Source organism: Solanum verrucosum, unplaced genomic scaffold, assembly GCF_900185275.1.
Source record: "Solanum verrucosum unplaced genomic scaffold, falcon-dt-bn FXZP01000261.1, whole genome shotgun sequence".
Classification (NCBI taxonomy): domain Eukaryota; kingdom Viridiplantae; phylum Streptophyta; class Magnoliopsida; order Solanales; family Solanaceae; genus Solanum; species Solanum verrucosum.
Window position 1 is genome coordinate 10,738,153 of NW_026019969.1, and position 19,234 is coordinate 10,757,386.

Here is a 19,234-nt window from a genome sequence, read left to right on the forward strand (position 1 = left end):
CAATCAGGGGTGGACACACATGTTTAAATATACTAATACATAAACGATATGTATAAATCATATATTATCTGTCAACAGATCAGCTAACTCATTTCCTTACAACAGGTGACAACTTGATCCCTCCACATTCACAGTTCAATTGAAATTGGATATTCCTTTTCATCATATAAATAAACAGGGAAAAACCAAAACAGAATCTTATCACTACGCTCTTATGAAAATTCTACACTTCAAAATGAATCATTTTATCCACATGGAGGAATCAAATGCTACTTTTGAAGTGTATGACAATATTTCAGAATCTCTCTCGAATTCAGTCATTTCATTCTCCTTCAAACTAACCCATGCATGCTTCTATTCCGTCACCATCTTTTGTGTCATTTAGGATAAATACTTCAAAAGGCTTGCTAACACTGCTCACCCAAAATGGCTTTCCCCAACCAAAGTCTGCTTCGTACCAGGGGAATCTGCACTAACTAGCTTGGATAAATGTCTATCGCGTCTCCTAGACCAAGTTTGTTTATAACTTCTGTGCCACAGGTAGCAAACATGGATGTAATATCATCAATGTTTGCCTTACCAATGCTTGCAGATGTGTCCCTTGTTGTACTTCCTACCACGTTAACAAAGCCATTTAACTCATTTCTCAACTGGTTTGCCTCAACAGAAGCAACAACCGTCACGTATAAATTCCCTAGAGCATTCTCTAAAGAAGGCAAATTTAATTTTCCCCTCAAATTAATCGGAAATAGTAAAGACGACGACCCCCTTGAATGTCCATGTCTGGTTATTGAATTGCCTACTAGAACCTTCCATAGGAATGAAAGAAGGACCACCAGTCGAGTAGGTCTGGTGAATGTGGCACTCAAATTGATTCTGTCTTTGAGATTTGCTATTGCGAAAGCATCAAACACAAACCTCTTGGTGACAATCTTAGGGCCTACGTTGGACTTGAGGTCCTGATAGCACTGTTGGGGGAAAGAGCGATGACAAGTGACCGTAACTTTGGAGACAATCTTTTGTTGTCCCTGTTTGGGTAATGTGTGCCCATTCCTTGACAAATGATCCTAATGTGAAACCATCAGCTAGAATATGTGAAATATTTATCCCAATGACTAGTCCTCCACAATTGAAGATGTTCACTTGGACTCTAAGTAGTAAACTTGATGGCAAATCAGTTGGAAGAAAGTCGTTCAAAAGCTCAATCTTGATGGAGAAACTCAGCAAGAGCCGCATTGACTTTGGATTCAACACCTTGGTCGTTGCAGTGAATAGAGGTGTCATCTTTATTAAATCTTCCAGCTAGAGGGTAAAACTTGGTTAAAGTATCGGCTAAAGATTGTTGCAACTTGTCACATCTAATTTGATCAGTAATTCGTGCAACAATATTGATTGGTACAAATATATGAGGAGCACTCTAATCAAACAATGAAAGTTTGAGGGTCCGTAGATGATTTGGGGTAGGAGTTGAAGGCTTTACCATTTTCCTTAGCTGGATTTGAATATCTAAATGAGCCATTAAGATACCAAAAACAACAGAGAATTAAGAAATAAGTAGTAGTATTTGGAAATGATGGCAAGAGTTACTTTTTCTCTTTTTGTTGATTTCGAGTGGTTTGTTTTTAAGGAGGGCTTAACGCACGTTTTAATACAAGATGGCAACGCAGGTGTACTTTGAACCAATAATACATACATACACTAGGCGTTTCTGGCGGCATTTTGCAAACTTTGGTAAGCATTAGTTTATTGCTCTCAATTATCATTCATTATAGTAACGATTTTTATTAGACTTACTACTAAATTTAATTAGGAGTATTATATATCCACATATTTCACAAAGGGATAAAGGAGGGGTCAACGGAGATGATTCTGAACTTCTGATAGCAACATTTTGATCTCTGACTCGTTCCAGCAAAGATACAATTTTTTTTAAAAAGTAACAAGTGTTGTTATAATGCTACTATATGGCTTAGATTTCTCGGCTCAGAGGATGGTAATAACACCCCACTACCGTCAAACGCAGCTTGCAATTGCTTATATATCGATAATTCATCAAACAAAGCAACTTGCAATTGCTTATATATCGTTAATTAATCAAATTAAGTTGCAATAGCTTAGGTCTTGAAATTAGATTAATTTGAAGTTGAAGAAATTTTATTTGGACATATAATTTGAATTTTTCAAGCGATATCTTTTTCTCCATAATTTGTGAGAACTATCAAAACTTCTTTGACTCATATGCAACCTTACCAAATGGACGAACCACAGTTAATAAACAAAGTACTGAAAGGCGCCCAATTAGTAAAAAGATTCACACGTCAAATAAAGCAATAATAGTAGTAATTAATTGTTCATTAATATAATCCCCTCACAAAGTACCAACTATCTTCACTTTGACACAATTTTTTTTTCTTTTTACAAGATTTAAAATGATGGATCTTTATTTGCAAATAATAAACTTATGAGTCAAATTATATATTTTTAAAAAACTGAAATCACTACTTGAAATTTGAAATTGAAGTTCTGTTCACATTTCATTAACAAATGCTAATTTCAATCAAATTTGAGCCCTAAATCCAATGGCCGTTACACTCTCGATAATTTCTTCGCAATAAACATTTACATTCTTACATTCTAGTCCTTGGTGAAACAACTCAGCTAGCTTTCCATCTACTTTTGTTTGCAAGCATTCAACACCATGGTCACTGCAATCAATAAAGAGAAAAACCTTGATCCTTGACAAGTCTTCCGGTAAGTGGATAAAACTTGGATGAAGGAAGTTCACCTTGGTCACCATAAACAAAGACTGTTTTACACATCAATTAATTAACGCCATATTTTCCATCATACGGTATTTACAGAAGAGCTCATGTGTGAATGCTTCAATCAATCACGGAGATAAATGACAGTTTCTTAATCTTGCCTCTCCTCTTCAGTATCATGCAAAAGGACACCTCGGACTCTGGCCCTGTAAACCGAGCAACTACTCATTGAAGTAACACTTTTAATATCGATGCAAGGATAAGTTGAATTAACTTACCTACGATGTGCTGGTACCACACGGTTAGTCACCTTAGTAGAGGGAAGTTGGGCTGCTTGCTTAACTGCAATTGGGTAAAGGATGAACGAATTAACAGATTAAATGCAGTAATATCTACAAGTAGACAATTAGCTGCAGCAACAGTGATTGTTAATGGTAAAATTAAAATCCATTTATACATGTCAGTGGACATCACATAAAGGATGTGAATTGTTCTCCTACAGAATACTTAATAGAGAAGAAAAAATAGGACAATAGAGGAAGTCTGGGATTGGTAAAAGGTATAGTCTGCAAATACATCCTAGGAGGAAAATTATAAAAAAAAGCCTTTGATACAGAAATTTTCGGAAACTTATTAATTGCATTATCAAGTTTCTTTCGTCTTTTCTCCACATTAATAAACTAGCCAAGGCTTTGATCACTAATCTAAACTTGTTCAAACATAGTTGAAGAATCGAAATTCAATCCTGTACATGCCTCATTTCCACTTTCCACTTCAAAATGGATATATATTTTTAACTATACCTGGAGACTCTAGTGAGCTACTGACAGTTGCAGTATCTGAGGCTGTGTTTTCAGTAATCTTTTGTCTTTTAGAGTACAGAAGTGCATCGAGTTGCTTCTGCGCAGTTTCATTCTTTTCCTGCCAAGTAAACAAAACAACTATAAACAACATAATTGTACTCCTTACAGTCTAGCAACACTTCTTTACATCCCAAGTTCTGGTTGGGGATTTTACTTTCTGAGATTGTCATAAAATAACATGCATTTCCTACTATTGAATGCTTTACCACGTACAACAAATCTGCACATAAAAAAGGCTACATAGGAAGCAGTTTTATAAACTACAAACCAACTCCCACACTTCTCAATCACTAACATCACATCAACCAACTACTTTTTTCTCAAGTTCCAGAGTTTGACAGGTTATGACCTGGTCAATACTGTGGTGGTGGGCAAGGAGACTACTCGTGTCTCTGTGCTTTTGATGGGAGGGTGTGGTGCGCTACAAAGTATAGCAAGACGGATTGAGCAACAGTTTTTTTTTTCCTAAGTGCAGTTAAGACAACACAGAGAAATATAATGGAGCTAACATCCTTCATCTATTGGATAGTGAGCACGATTTCATTTTTAAGAAAAAAAGGATAAACATGTTCAGTCAAATAGCGAGGACAAGAAGAAAAAGATTATCGTATAATACAGATCAAAAACCTCAAGTTCCCCATGAATAAATGAAATTACATGAGATGGAACAAAGGAAAATAAAAACAAGCATTTAATCATTTGTAAAGCAACTAGCATAGACAAAGTCAAATTTCACAAAAGTTCAAGGCTGATTGAAAAAAGAATACCTTTTCTTCAGATAATACATTTATCAACTCACAGCATCGTTGTTGCTCTGCAAAGAAAACAGCAAGAAAATGAAATGCACTCTCAAAAAGATAATGTATCGTTAGTCACATGAGGTCATCAAGAGTCAAAAGGAACTTGTAGAATTATTGGAGATTTGTTCACAAAACAGGGCAGAATAAGGAAAAAGTTGAGCATAGACGTGATAGCATATGAATAAGTTGAGGATATAGTGCAAACTGCACCATTTTAGTAAATTCTTACATGAAGGTTCTAAGATTGAACGAATGCAGAGGTGTGCAATATGTTTACTTTTTTATGTTAGACCTATGCTAGAGGTGCAAAAAGGGGACTTGGAAAGTTGTACCCATGCTAGAGTGGTAATTCTGAAAAGAAAAGACAACCAGAGTATACAAGTGGGAATGATACTATTTTAAAAACAATACGTACATTTCACACTTTTGGTAGACAGGCACAGTAACAATTGATGACACCACCTGATCGCCCTTTTGATAGCAATCTAAGATCACTCGTTCAGAAAGCAAGAAGTGCAAAAACATGACAGAACTCTTGGGTTCTAAGCGTGTAGCGAAAAGTGAACCATGCGCTTCTTCAAACTAAGGTGCACAATTTACCGAAATTACATAAATTAACTAACATATGAGAGTATAGTAAGTAAAAGAAACTTTACACGCAAACTAATTTCAATATCCAATGTACAAGCTTGACAAAATTAACATTAACTCAAATGAAATATCACTAGAACGCTAATTCCACCACCTCATGCAAAGTCACCTTCAAAGACTGAAGAAGGAAAAACAAAGAGATATAGACAGGCTACTGCAGCTTTTCTTGAAGAACTTAAAGAAGAAGCAGCAATGGGGCCTGACTGTCTAATCTTGAAATGGCACCACTGATAACACCAAAAACAGCTGGAAATACTTTCCATAAGCTTTAACCAATTAATTACAGGTATTCATCAATTAAATTAACAACATAAACCATTACTCACGGATCAGGGTACAGACCAGCTTTAAGCAAATTATGTACATTTGTGAATGTTGTGTAGAGTTCCAAAGAAAGATTTGCCATTGCTTCAGTTGCTGCAGTATCCACAAGTTTACTAAGTGATATAGCAATTCTTGGCATCCCCTTGGCTTTCTGGGCAACCAATTTTGCATGCGCAGCGCCTGAAAGAAAGAGCGAGGGGAGGGAGGAATCGATACATTGAAACCTCAAATATTCAAAAATTCCAACTAAGAAACTCATTCTAAAGAGAAACAACAGAAACAAAGGATGAAGGATAATTATTGTCATTGCACATGAAGAGGGTTGATAAGAAGATTACCTAAACCAATAATATATCTGTATAGTTTTTAGGACCTGACTTAACAAATAACTTCATATATTGGTTTAGACCTGGCATCATAAAATTTAGCCTCCCTTTGGAAGTTAATTTATTTCACTAACACTAAGAAATATTAAAATACTCCAGCGAGCACTGGTAAATTTTGTGACTCAAGGAATATTCGCAGCATTGAATCCAAAACTGTTTGAGCATAAACTTGGGTCGTTTTTAAGGATTATGGACAACCGATTTAGATTTATGTCTGATAGATCTCTGACAGAACTAAGTTCGATGAAAATATATTAACAGAGGAAAATATATCTTCACCTGATATTCAATGACTCAAGAAAACATATGATAGAGTGACAAGAAAAAATCTCATGAAGGTGTCAGAGAACAAAGAAATTCATATAAAATATATAAAGGATACACACAAATGAACTATCACAAGTGTGAGAATAATGTAAAGAGACATAGAGGAGTTTCTAATAACCGTATGTTTACATTAGAGATCTGACTTAAGCCCGTACTTGTTCACCATTGTTTCAACCTTCAGAACGTCTTCAAAATTAAACATCAATTCTATTGGAGATATGCTTTCTCATTTATCAAAAAACTAGGGCATATGCTTCTTGCTAAAAAGAGGAAAGAGAAAAGGAAATATTGTCTATACATATTATACCACTGAACAAATTTGAAGAGAATAAAATTAAAGATCACCTCCAACTTTTGACTGTCCATCCATAACAAGCTTCACATCTTCAGACTTTACGGCAGCTATAAGGTAATCTACAAAGTCAGACCAAGAGCCTCCTATACCAGTTCTGTCCCTCTGTATAGAATTATATGAAACCAGTGACTATGATTTGAAACATAAGAACCAAACTTCGCTTAGATCCTCTTAAGAATGAACCAGAAACAAAAAGATTAAAAAAAAAAGAAGAAGATGTCAAAAGAACAATGATTACAAATAAAACCACCAAAAAGATAGGCTAAACAAAGACAATTATGCAAGAATTAATTACTCATAAGTCATAACTCATAATTAGCATGTGGAATGTATGTTATATTCTCTTTTCTACCAAACAGCTTTTATTCCAGTTATCTAAAGAATATGTAAAATGTGTCCTGTCCATAGTTTCATCAACTAGTAATATCTACTTCAAACAGTTTTGAAGGAATCAATCGATATGTCGCAAGTCATACTATAGGCATTTATGGAAATTACTAAATACCATTCAGTTCAATATGAAGTTCGGAGAAAGTTCAGTTAGGTTTCTTTTACTTTCTCTCCCTCCTCCCTCTAAAAAAAGAAACGAAAATACAAAAGTAAAAGTTTTCATCCTAATAGTAGTACAAGCATCTAAATTGATAATTGGTTGGATTAAGCAATATTTCAAGTCTAATTGCTGGATTTGAGCTTAAATCCTCGTCATTTTTTTTAGAGTAATTAGATTTGTGTTTAAATTCTCTAATTGGTCTTCCCTAAATCTATCCACATTAGCAATTAGAGCAGAAAATCTAGAATTGAAATGAGAGAATCAAACTTTTGCAGGAGAAGCTGAGAAAATTCAAGCATAGAATTGAGAGTCCAAAATAAGAAGGAAAGTAAGTTGAATAGGAGGCAAACCATATCTTCAAGCTCCTGCGCAGACTTCAAAGCGTCCCATGTATTTGAATGGAAGTCAGTGGCGCAGACATGGAGGGTAGAGGGATCACTTGGCAATCCGTGGACATGAAAGAGGAAAGACTTTAAAGGGGTTTTGTGAGGTGCTGACCACTCTGCATTTATTCGCCCAAAAATTGGTTCCATTTCATCAAACCCCATTTCCAAATTTCTCTCAAAGAAAGGGGTTTTAGTAGGTTTATCACTGATACAAAAGCAAACTTTGCCTAGAGAAGAAAGCAAATTTTTTGTTGTTTTCTTCAGAGCAAAAGTCTATTAGGTTGTAGCTTGACCCACCATAGACGGTGATGTTCAAACTGGGTCATTTGCTCTTTTCATCCTACGAGCCTATGCACATGCTGATATACACTGATATACATCAGATGTATACTAAAAACGGGAATTGGGTTAAGCCCAGAAATCCAACAAATTTGGCCCAAAAGGAGGCCCAAATTCAATTTCTCTCTTACTCGTTAATTATTTAATTGTGATTATTTATTGTTTGTTATTTAACTCTAACTTTATAATTTTTAATTAACTTAATTAGATTCCCCAAAAAAAAAAAAAAAAAAAAAAAAGTCTTGAAAACTTGCGTGGCATGTTTATCCCCTAATTGACATTAAAAAATTTAATTTATATAAGTAAATATATCATAGTGAAACCTACATAAATTCATCGCTAAGTCTTTTGTATATAAATTTGACATAAGAATATAGCTCTTCACAAAATATAGCATGAAAATTTTGTATCAGATGTTGGAGATTTGATATTTTAATGTTTCACGAAAAATCAATCTTTTATTATATAAGAGGAATTAATATATTTTAATTACTAAACGTAAGTTTTAATAATAAAAAAAAGAAATTGGCTATGAAAAAAGATATGTATAAAGAAAAATATTACAAAATATCTAGGTGGTGTAACATCAAATTTATAGAAAAAATTACAAGTTCAAATGGAAAAGAAAGAAAAGTAAATAAAAACATGACATCCATTATAAAAGACATCACATCAATATATATATATATATAAAGCTGGAAAAAAAAGAGCTGATGTGGCATGCTTCATTGGCCTCTATTACTATTTATTTATTTTCTTAAAAAAAATTATTTTATTTTTTGTTCAAAAATACTTTTTAAACATTTACTCTCTGTCCTTATTATTAACAGTTACTCTCTTTCCTTACTATTAGCATTTTTACATTTACTTTTACCATCAAAATAAATTATGTAACAGCTAAGAACATAGTGGTGCATTTAGTATAATTATAACACGTAGTAATTTCTCCAATTAAATTTAGGGCGTTTTCCTAATCCACATAACTGATTATCTACAAATTAGCACTAATTAGAAAAGTTTAATTTTTTTTAGTAATTGCAACATTAATGATTATATTTAATTTTTAATAGCTATTTAAACTCTGTTAATCCCCACTATTTTCCTAAGCATATTCTCTCTACAGCTAATTAAATTCCTTCTAAGGCTTAAAGGTACATATTCATTCTCTATCTCATCAACAAAAATCCTCTTTCATTTCACATATGTAATCAGTTGCTAGGCTCCTTGATCTCTCTTCCTTTTTTAGATTATCTCTAACTACAGATGTCAAATTGTGGAGTGGTATTCGGCTAAAAGTTTATTATACTACGTTATTGGCAAATAATAACTTATTGCTTTATATTCTATGCATAATTGTATTGTTAGATTATTATTTTGAGTGTTTTGAGCTTATTATGAATTTTATGTGTGTAGAAAATGTATCAAATGAACATGATCGAAAAAAGAGGTGATTCTGGCTCCTTTTGAAACAAAGGAATAACGATTGAAGGATAACTAGGTCCTTGCCTCGCGAAACACACATGTGAAGAAAAAAAACAAGAGATTTTAAAGTTGATTGGACTTGCCACTGATCCTCTTGAAGTACAAGCCAAAAAAGATTATCTCAATGAATTTGGATTAATGATTTGATTCCTAATGAGGAAAGAACATGTGAATTTTGATCCATTTTTTGATTTAGTATATGTATCAATTATTTGTTAGTATATATGGCTTCCAAGTTCCAACTAATTATAGTCTCCTTGTGAATTATCATTATTTTATTTATTTTAAAATTTTCATCATTGAAATGATCTAATTGTCCATTCTTCATAAATATAATAGAAATTTGTTTCATTGAGAAATGCGTATATTTACAAATTATACTAAGAATGTCTAAGAATTTTCTTCTATTATTTGAATTAATTAAATTGTTCCAATTCATATAAATGTTGAAATAGTATAAGGATTTTAAAAATATGATTTTGAGAAAAGTGTTAAGAGGAAGCAGTCAAGAAAATTTTGAAAGCAATTAGAGAAGGGGTACATTACTTTTGGCTAAAAAGTTTTCTTACTGAACAAGTTGAGGTTTATAAAATTCCGTGACATTGTTCTTCATCAATACATTTTTAACCATTTTAACTTTTCGGATTATAAATAATTAGTAGAGAATAAATATTTCATATTTTGAATATTTTACAAAATTACATTTAATTTTTTTTTCCTTTTACTTTGTAATCTATAGTTTTTTTTACATAAGATATGGGTTATATTAACAAATATTTTTTAATGTTAGAATATCTACTTTTAAATTTAAAATTAGAGAATTTTGTAATTGCAAATTTTAAAAAATCTAAGCTATGAACTTAATTAATTATAAAATAGGTGATATGCAAAGTTTTTGAACTAATTTGAGAAAATAATTAAATTTGTATGCATAAATACATGAAGATTTCATCCATTAATCCATATTATATCTTGGATAAATTTGTAACGAGGTCATATCATATTCCTATTGTACTATTCCTATTATCTAATTTTTCACTTTTTAAAATCTTTTTCTCTCTTTTTAATTCGTTCTTTCTTAAGAGTCAAATGATACAAATTTCGATCAAAATTTCGTTAATATATATCTTCTTACTCATATTGATAAATACATGAGTAAAATTATAATTTATAGTACTTTTCATATATAAGCTTAGAGTTACTAAACAAGTTGAGGCTTATAAAATTCCGTGACATTGTTCTTCATCAATACATTTTTAACCATTTTAAATTTTACGAATTATAAATTAGTAGAGGATAAATATTTCATATTTTGAATATTTTACAAAATTAGATTTAATTTTTTTTTCCCTTTTACTTTGTAATCTATAGTTTTTTTTTTTACATAAGATATGGATTATATTAACAAATATTTTTTAATGTTGGAATATCTACTTTTAAATTTAAAATTAGAGAATTTTGTAATTGCAAATTTTAAAAAATCTAACCTATGAACTTAATCCATTAATCCATATTATATCTTGGATAAATTTGTAACAAGGTCATATCATATTCCTATTGTACTATTCCTATTATCTAATTTTTCACTTTTTAAAATTGTTTTCTCTCTTTTTAATTCGTTCTTTCTTAAGAGTCAAATGATATAAATTTCGATCAAAATTTAGTTAATATATATCTTTTTACTCATATTAATAAATACATGAGTAAAATTATAATTTATAATACTTTTCATATATAAGCTTAGAGAAAGACATTGTTAGTTGACTTAATTTTGGACATAGGATAATAACTAAGAAAAGAGTTTTAAATACTTATAATTAAATAAAAGAAAAATATTATTTCAAAATTTTAATCTTATAATCAAAAGAAATTGTAGTAAATACCTTTTAAGTTTTAACCGTCTAATTGAAGAGGAGCGATTCCATTGTAGTGGATTCTTATATTTCTTTTTTCCCTTTATATGTTTAGTTTCATTTATTTTTTATTGTTTTATTCTTAATGAAGGAAATTTTTGGAAAACAAATATGTCATATATATGATGAAAGAAACAAACCTACTACTATTAGAATCACATATATTGTATTTAAAAATGAAAATGTTTTTATATACCATTCATCTAACTCTAATTTTAATAACAAAATTATATAAGAAAGATTTCATAAATATTTTTAACTATTTTTTATGCATAGACATGAAAAGTTTTATCATATTTGTTTCACAAAATTTGTACTTTAGAAATATTTTCTAAATTGATTAATTTACCGCGCGAAGCGCGGATATGTTTCCTAGTTAAAATATATAGACAAATAAAAGGAGAATTATAATGTGCATTTTTAATTATATTTGTAAGGTCTAAAGATAGATGAAAGGTCTTTCCAATTAAATTTAATAGACAATTAATTTTTTTTTAAAAATAAAATGATAAATATACTTTTAAAGGACATTTGTGTTTGCACTTTTAATAGAATGATATTGTTGACTTATATTTTATTAAAATAAAAACAAAATGAAGCTTAATTACTCCATTCTCATTATATTTTTTACATGATTTTAATTTGAGGAATAGTTTTTAGTAGTAACAATTAAGGGTTGAAGGAATTCATAAAGAAACAACCAAAATGTCCAAAAGCAAAATTGTCATCATACCAACCATTTGAATATTAACACTACGGAAAGCTACCGTTAATATGAAATTTATGTTTAAGAAAACTATTATGCTTATTGTTGCATGAATGTAAATGTAACTCTCATTTTTATTCAAAAATGAAATTGTTAAATCTCATATTGTATAAATTGTCGAAAAATAAAAAATAAAACATAATGGTGAAAATGAACAATATATGTATGTGTTCGCAACACTATGTTAGACGATAGACGATAAAGTAACACAATCAAAATCTTTTATTCAAAGTAATAATCTTTTAGCAATCTTTATTTAAATTACTTGTATTTAAACAAAAGGATCTTGCATAAACTATTCAAGTATTATCGAACTCATCATGTATTAATAGAAGTTTTTTTCAATTAAGTAGCACTTAAAAGAATAATAACACAAAAACAAAGAAAAAAAATTCCAAAACAATGCAAAATGATACAAAATTACATAAAAATATGGATTGCTACCAAATTTATTTTGGACAACCATATTTAACTCCAAAATGGAAAAGAAACTTAAAATCATAAGCTAACATAAAAAAGATCTAAAGAAATATATAGGTCATATCTTATACTTCTAAGCTTAACACTTGCACTATATTGCAAGAAAATTTCTCTTTTTAATTTCAAAATGAAGCTATCAGTTAGCTTCTTGACGACATGTATCTATATCATTATCTAGAAAAGAAGAAACGAGAATAGTAGATGATAGAAAAGAAAAGAATATGATGATCAAAGGAGCAATTTATTGATGTTTATAGTGATATTTGATTGTGTTTTCACCTACCAAAATGTATTAATGGAGAATCATGATACATAAATTTTATTTTGATTTCAAAATTCAAAGAGTCATCGAATTGGAAGAGTTTCATACATTATTTTGTCTTCTACTCTAATTGAATTTAGCCTAATCAATTATAATTATAATGTCATAACTAAACAATTAAAGTGTAACTGTTGCACTTCATATTCCACCATTATGTAATTAAAATATCTAATAAATTAATTAATTTTATTTTGATTTAGTGGAGGAGTAAAATGGTAATCGAACTTTGAAAGTTGGAGCTTCCCACTTATAATAATATATATAAAATAAATATTATAATATATATATATATATATATGATTTTGTGCTCAAAATAAATAAATAAAAATTGCGAAATAGAAATTTATATATTTATAATTATTATACTCGATGAGTTATGCCCGACTAGATATAAATTAATTGTTTATAGAATAAGAAATTTAAATTAAATTCAATATTTTTTAAAGATAAATTATACAATTAAATGTGTAAAACAGTCTTTGATGTATAAATTTTGACTTTCGATATATCATTTGCATATTCCCATCAGGCTCATCATGTTTGGAACAAAAAAATGTGACAAGAAAACTGTTTGGTTTGATTTCTCTTCAAATTACAAGGTGAAATTAAACCAATATTCAAATGTAAAAAAAAGAAAAGAATTAATATAATGAGTATCTTAATAGATCCAAGGAATCTTAGTTTAAGCTGATCATATAATGTATCAGTTCTCTAAGGATTATTCAAATGCTGCTTTCCAAAGTGTTGGACAAAATGTAAGGGTCTCTCTCGAATTGAACCATGTCATTCTCCTTCAAAGCAATCCATACTTGTATTCCATCACCATCTTTTGTGTCCATCAGACTTATTCCTTCATAATTTTTGCTAACACTGCTCACCCACCATGGCTTCCTCCAACCAAAATCGGCTTTATACCAAGGAAATCTACACCAACTCGATCGTGCTGGGATAATTGTCTACATCTTTCTGGCCAAGTTTGCTTATAACTTCCGTGCCATAGGTAGCGGACAGAGAGGTAATATCATCGATGCTTGCCTTACCAATGCCTGCAGCTATGTCCCTTGTTGTACTTCCTACAAGTCACTTGACTCCTTCCTTGACTGGTTTGCCTCTACTGTAGCAACTACAGGAGCATGCTCTAAAGATGGTAAATTTGATTTTCCCCTCAAATTAACGGGAAATAATAAATGAGAATCCCTTGAATGTCCATGTTTGGCCGTAGAAATTCTCATAAGAACCTTCCGTATTAACGACAGGATGACCACCTGATAGCATCCATGTCAGCCTACTTGTATTGAAGTTGACGGGCTTCAATGAAAATCAAGAATATTTTATCACAAAAGAAGTGTCCAAATTCAAGTCCAAACGAAAGAAGATTGGGCCACACGTAGCCCAATAAAAGAGCCCAAAAAGTTGAATGCTTAAAGTCAAAATTTCTTATTTTAAAAGTTTTCCTAGTTTAACGTTTTCCTGTTTTTCTAGTTTAAAATTTTCTAGTTTAAAAGTTACCTAGTTTAAAGTTTTCATAAAAATAGGATTTAAATCCTATTCTATTTGGGATAGGTTCTTCCTATATATATAGGGGTTGATTTTATTATTTTGAGACAGACATGATTAATATTATTTGAGAGGTATCTCTTCTTTAATGTAATGTAATGTAAGAGGTACATTACAAAAAAAATGCTTAAATTGCGGGGTTTAAAATTACATGTTGCGGCGGTCAGTAACCCCACAATTTAGTGTTACGGCAGTTGAGAGAACCCCTACAATTAGGTGTGCCACAATTAAGTCCCGGGAGTTTTTGACCAACCCCTGTTATAACAGGGGTTTATTAGTGGGGGTTTGAACCCCAGAAATGTATATCAAAAACTGCAGTTCAAGTTCTAGGAGTCAAAACCCCAACAATTTGTGAACTTTGGAAGTCAAAACTCCCACAAATCATGAACTTTACATTAGGATTAACAGGAGTTTTAACCCCTGTAATTTATGAACATGTAACCTTTTAGAGCATTATGCTAGAAATTTTTTATTTTAAATATTATTGACTAATTAACATGTACATCATAGTCAAACCTAAAAGGGGCTTATTAGCATTAAGAAATAACAAAATATTTCAACACAAAAATATATTATAAAGTGTACTATTAGTTTTACAAACTAAATTGAAACATATTATTCACGATTACAAGAAACTTCAAATCACTACAAAAATTGTCATTCGCTAATCTTGATTTTATTGATAAACAGGGTTCACTAGCATCCATACTCAAGAAAAGGCCTGCAACTATTCAGAAGTCTGAAGGCATCACATATAAAACTAGAGAATTTGAAAATAGAGGCATCAAGTTATATCTACCAAGGAACATCATAAGAGTGACACATACCATTACATATCGTGGTTTATGCTCAGGTAGTGCAGCAGTACACTGAGTCACGACACGCTAAAAGGAGTCTATATCTTCACCGCCTGCAAGACCACCAATAGCATAGCTGTCACACAAGTAAATTCAGTCATTTCACTCTGTTGATTGTTGAACCTCAATTCTTCTAGTTTGGTTTGTCAGGTAAGCTGCTTTTGAGTTGTTTTATATATAGACTCTACAAGAAATTCCCTACAAGTTGAGAGTCAAATGTTGTCACTTTGAACTCTATATGACATCTTGTACACCAACTATGTCGCTGTATTTATTATGTATAACATCTACTTACGATTATAAAACACACACAAAAAAAAAAAAAATGGCTATGGACAAGTGATGCATCACTGTAATGATCAATATTTATACAAGGAAGGAAATTTAAAATCTCTTATCATAAGTCAGGAGAAAGATCCATTAGAAAAAGGAAAAAGGAATTGAATGTTGTTACTGCTTATCATTAGTATGCTAATGCAACTTATCTCACTCTGTTAAGAAAAGAAGGCACTGACCTGTCCTTTATATACCTTTCCTATGTGAAATAGCCGAGAAAAAGCTCCTCGGCAAGATTATTTTGCTTGACAAGCCTCTGTTGTTCTGCGGAAAATAGTAGCTTGTGGCTGTCCAGACTACTTCCCCTGCATAACCAAAACAAACCTACTATTTTTAGTATTTTGCACATCCAGGTACTATATATCACAAAACAAAGAGGAAGATGGGGAAGAAATAAACAGATTGGAGGAACAAGAATATGTTCACATTGCTTTATCTCATTAGTCTTGGCACGCTGAAGACATAAGTAAGTAATTAATAGCATATTTTCTCTAACAACTTAAGCTTTTAGCTAATATACAAATAAGTCTAAAGTCATGTCATTGAAATAAGAGTATGTACTTACAAGAGAGGTATTGATCATACGCTTCAGTCTTCATAGAAACAACTGTGACTTTGGCTTCTTGAAACAATTAAGCTTACAGAGATGCTTATATACTCCATCAATTGGTTTCTTCAAGCATTGTAATTTTCACAAACCACTATGAGCATCTCTGTTAGCTTCTTGTTTTCACTGGTCACTTGTCTAACAAATCCCCTGCCTCATCTTTCACCCTCATATTGTCTCTATTTAATCCAGTGAAATCACTCTAAATTTTTTGTTTCTGAAAGCTGCAGCTGAATAAGGTGCATAAGCAGAAGTCTTTAAAGCATTTATTTAAGGAGAATAAAGTTGGCTTAATTGCCATAGTAGAACATAGAACTAATATTAAGTATGCAACTTCTATAATAACAAAGGTCACTACTAGGTGCTCTTGGTGTCATAACTACCAAGCTACTGGCCGTGGTAGAATCTGGGTGTTGTGGGATCCTACTCAATGTGATTTTTGCACAAGTGATCAGTGCATACGTGGAGTGGAGTTTATGGTTTACATATTTGCAAGATAGGAAGAGTCTTCGGCTGGAGTTAAGAGTGTTGGCTAATACATGTCGCGCAGCTTGGTTAATAATGTGAGACTTCAATGCTGTCACCTAACATTGAAGACAGAGAAGGAAGCAAACCGGTGCAGGAAACTTAAAGAGACGCTTGCAGCATGTAAAAAAGATTTACTGAGTTAACTTACTCGGGGGATATCCGGTGGGGACCCAGCGCTTCCATAGGCATATTCTGGCTTGCAGGTAATCACAACTACTTCCCCAACCTGGAAGATCAAATAAAAAAAGTTGAGCACCAACATTAACTCGATGTACAACCACCGCAAGTTAAAGTGCATATCGACCTTCATCGTCCTCAATGCAACATCCCAAGCCTGCAAAACGCAGGTGGGCCTGCGCCTAAGGCTAAAAGATGTCATAGCCTTGTAAGGCGTATGGGTTTCTGCGCCTTGCAGCGGAAACTCTGATTTAAAAGCCGTTAAGATTAGTTACCCTTTTGGTTTGATAAATAATTTAGTTGTCCTTTTGTAATTTTTGAAAAAAATTGTTGCCCTTTTGGCTCCGGACTCGTTATTTGATTATCAAGAAGAAATCATTTAATAAATGTAACGAGATCATTGATCTTAACCACGGTAAGTTCACTAGTTATATATCCAAATACTTTTATTCTAGCAGGTTATTGGTTTTATTACATTAATCTTGTGATCTTATTTCAAGCAATCTATCGTACAAATTAAAAAGAATTGTTTTTGGTTGATCTCCTCTTTTGTAGAAATGATGATTTCACAATATAATTATAATCAGTTCATTTTAGTAGACCAACAAGACAAGAAAGATATTATATCAATCTTTATTAATTAAATAGGATGTCTCCCAAGCGCCGAGGGGCTAACACACATACATACATACATACATAAAGATAGTTTGAATATCGACTAACTGGCTTATTAATCTCATAGCCAAACATTGGTTTGTGATGAATGAAGAAAATAGGAAGCAACAAGCAAAGCAACGCAAAACAAGAAATTTTAGTAGTTTCATTTTCTCCAACTATGGGAGTGGAGGACAAAATGTCAAGGTGTTTCTCGAATTCAGTCATGTTTTTCTCCTTCAAACAAACCGCTACTTGTATTCCATTACCATCTTTTGTGTCCATCAGAAAAGCTCCTTCAATAGCATTGAAGCCAACGGGGCTCACCCAAAATGGTTTTCCCCAACCAAAGTCAGCTTCATACCAAGGCAATTTGCACCAACTAGTGGTGATATAATTGTCCATCTTGTCTCCTTGGACAAGTTTTTCTACAGCTTTTTTTTGATTGTTAACATTTAAAGAGGAAATATCATCAACGCTTTCCGCCTTACCAATGGCTGCACATGTGTCCCGTATTGTATTTCCTACCAACTTTACAAAATCATTCAACTCATCCTTTCTTGCCTCATCGGCCTCCATATTAGCAATTCCTATCATTCCATAATTCCCTAGAGCATGTTCTGAAGACGGTACACATGACAGTTTTCCCCTCAAATTAATAGAAAATCCTAAAGACGAGTCCCTTAAATTTCCATTTTTGGCGGAAGAAATGTGTGTAAGAACCTTCCATATTACGGACATCACGACCACCACTCTAGAAGGCTGCTTGATCATGTCGTCATCATCAGTAGTTGAATCGTCTTTGATTGTTTTTCTGAGGTTTTCTATTGTCAAAGCATCAAAGACAAACCTCCTTGTGACAATCTCAGGGTCAGTAGTACTAGTGTTGGGAGGTGATGGCAACTGTAGCAGTACTCTTGCTGGAAAGAGCGATGACAATTGACCAAAACTGGGGAGATAATTATTATTAGTAGTATCTTGTGTACTGATGGTCCCTGTTATAAGGCAAGTGGTCGCCCATTCCTTTACAAATGTTGCTATAGTGAAAGCATCAGCTATGATGTGAGAAACGTTTATCCCTATAGCTATTCCTCCATTATTAAATACATTGACTTGGACACCAAGTAATGGAGTTGATGGCATATGAACCATTACAGGAAGAAGATGAAGCAAAGACGACTCAATATCATTGGCTTGACGATGGAGAAATTCAGGAAGATCGTCTGCATTGACTTTGGTTTGAACATACTCAACACCTTCATCATTGCAATCGATTGAGAATGGATCATCTTTTCCAAATCTTCCAGCAAAAGGGTAAAACTTGGTTAGCGTCTCCGCCAATGATTTTTCAAGCTTATCATATGATGAAGTGCTGCTCGGCAAGTAGTTGAAGAGGATTGGTACATATGAACGAGGAGCCAGCTGATCGAACAAGGAAAGCTTCAATATCCGAAGATTATCCGAGGTAGAAGCTGAGGGTTTCAACATTTTCCTTGACTTAATTTCAATATCGTCTAACATTTTATTTGGTGGATGGATGACTTAATAAACAAAAGAGAAAGTAATTTGAGTATTACTTTTGCTTCTTTTCTTAATATATAGCTTCTCTCTTTCTTTTGCTACTAGTCTATATGTATATAATGCCTGGCTATTATATGTATATAGTTTCAACTCTACAGACTGCCCAACATGTTTATGCAACTTTTTAAGCCTTAGTTTTTTTAATAAAGAAATAAATTAATAAACATGGCATGAAAATTGGATTAAACAATTTAGGGGATTCAATTATATCATCATGTGTTCCACTTTCTT

At 32.1% G+C, this 19,234-nt stretch overlaps 2 protein-coding genes and 1 pseudogene across 2 annotated transcripts; all 3 read right to left on the reverse strand.

The window, feature by feature from the left end:
* Positions 1 to 240: 240 nt before the first annotated feature.
* LOC125815006 (acetyl-CoA-benzylalcohol acetyltransferase-like) lies at positions 241 to 1,519 on the reverse strand (annotated as a pseudogene).
* A 1,096-nt stretch (positions 1,520 to 2,615) lies between these two features.
* On the reverse strand, positions 2,616 to 7,741 carry LOC125816737 (uncharacterized). Its single transcript, XM_049496358.1, has 7 exons — positions 7,369 to 7,741; positions 6,459 to 6,570; positions 5,419 to 5,580; positions 4,393 to 4,439; positions 3,566 to 3,683; positions 3,041 to 3,104; positions 2,616 to 2,968 (listed from the first exon to the last, which is right to left on the reverse strand). The coding sequence occupies exons 1-7, from the start codon at positions 7,564 to 7,566 to the stop codon at positions 2,914 to 2,916; spliced, it is 756 nt and encodes a 251-aa protein (XP_049352315.1). The 5' UTR covers positions 7,567 to 7,741; the 3' UTR covers positions 2,616 to 2,913.
* Positions 7,742 to 13,428: 5,687 nt separating this feature from the next.
* LOC125815007 ((13S,14R)-1,13-dihydroxy-N-methylcanadine 13-O-acetyltransferase AT1-like) lies at positions 13,429 to 18,943 on the reverse strand. The gene is made up of 4 exons (XM_049494427.1): positions 17,492 to 18,943; positions 16,740 to 16,817; positions 16,526 to 16,647; positions 13,429 to 13,630 (listed from the first exon to the last, which is right to left on the reverse strand). The coding sequence occupies exons 1-4, from the start codon at positions 18,941 to 18,943 to the stop codon at positions 13,429 to 13,431; spliced, it is 1,854 nt and encodes a 617-aa protein (XP_049350384.1).
* Positions 18,944 to 19,234: the final 291 nt, after the last annotated feature.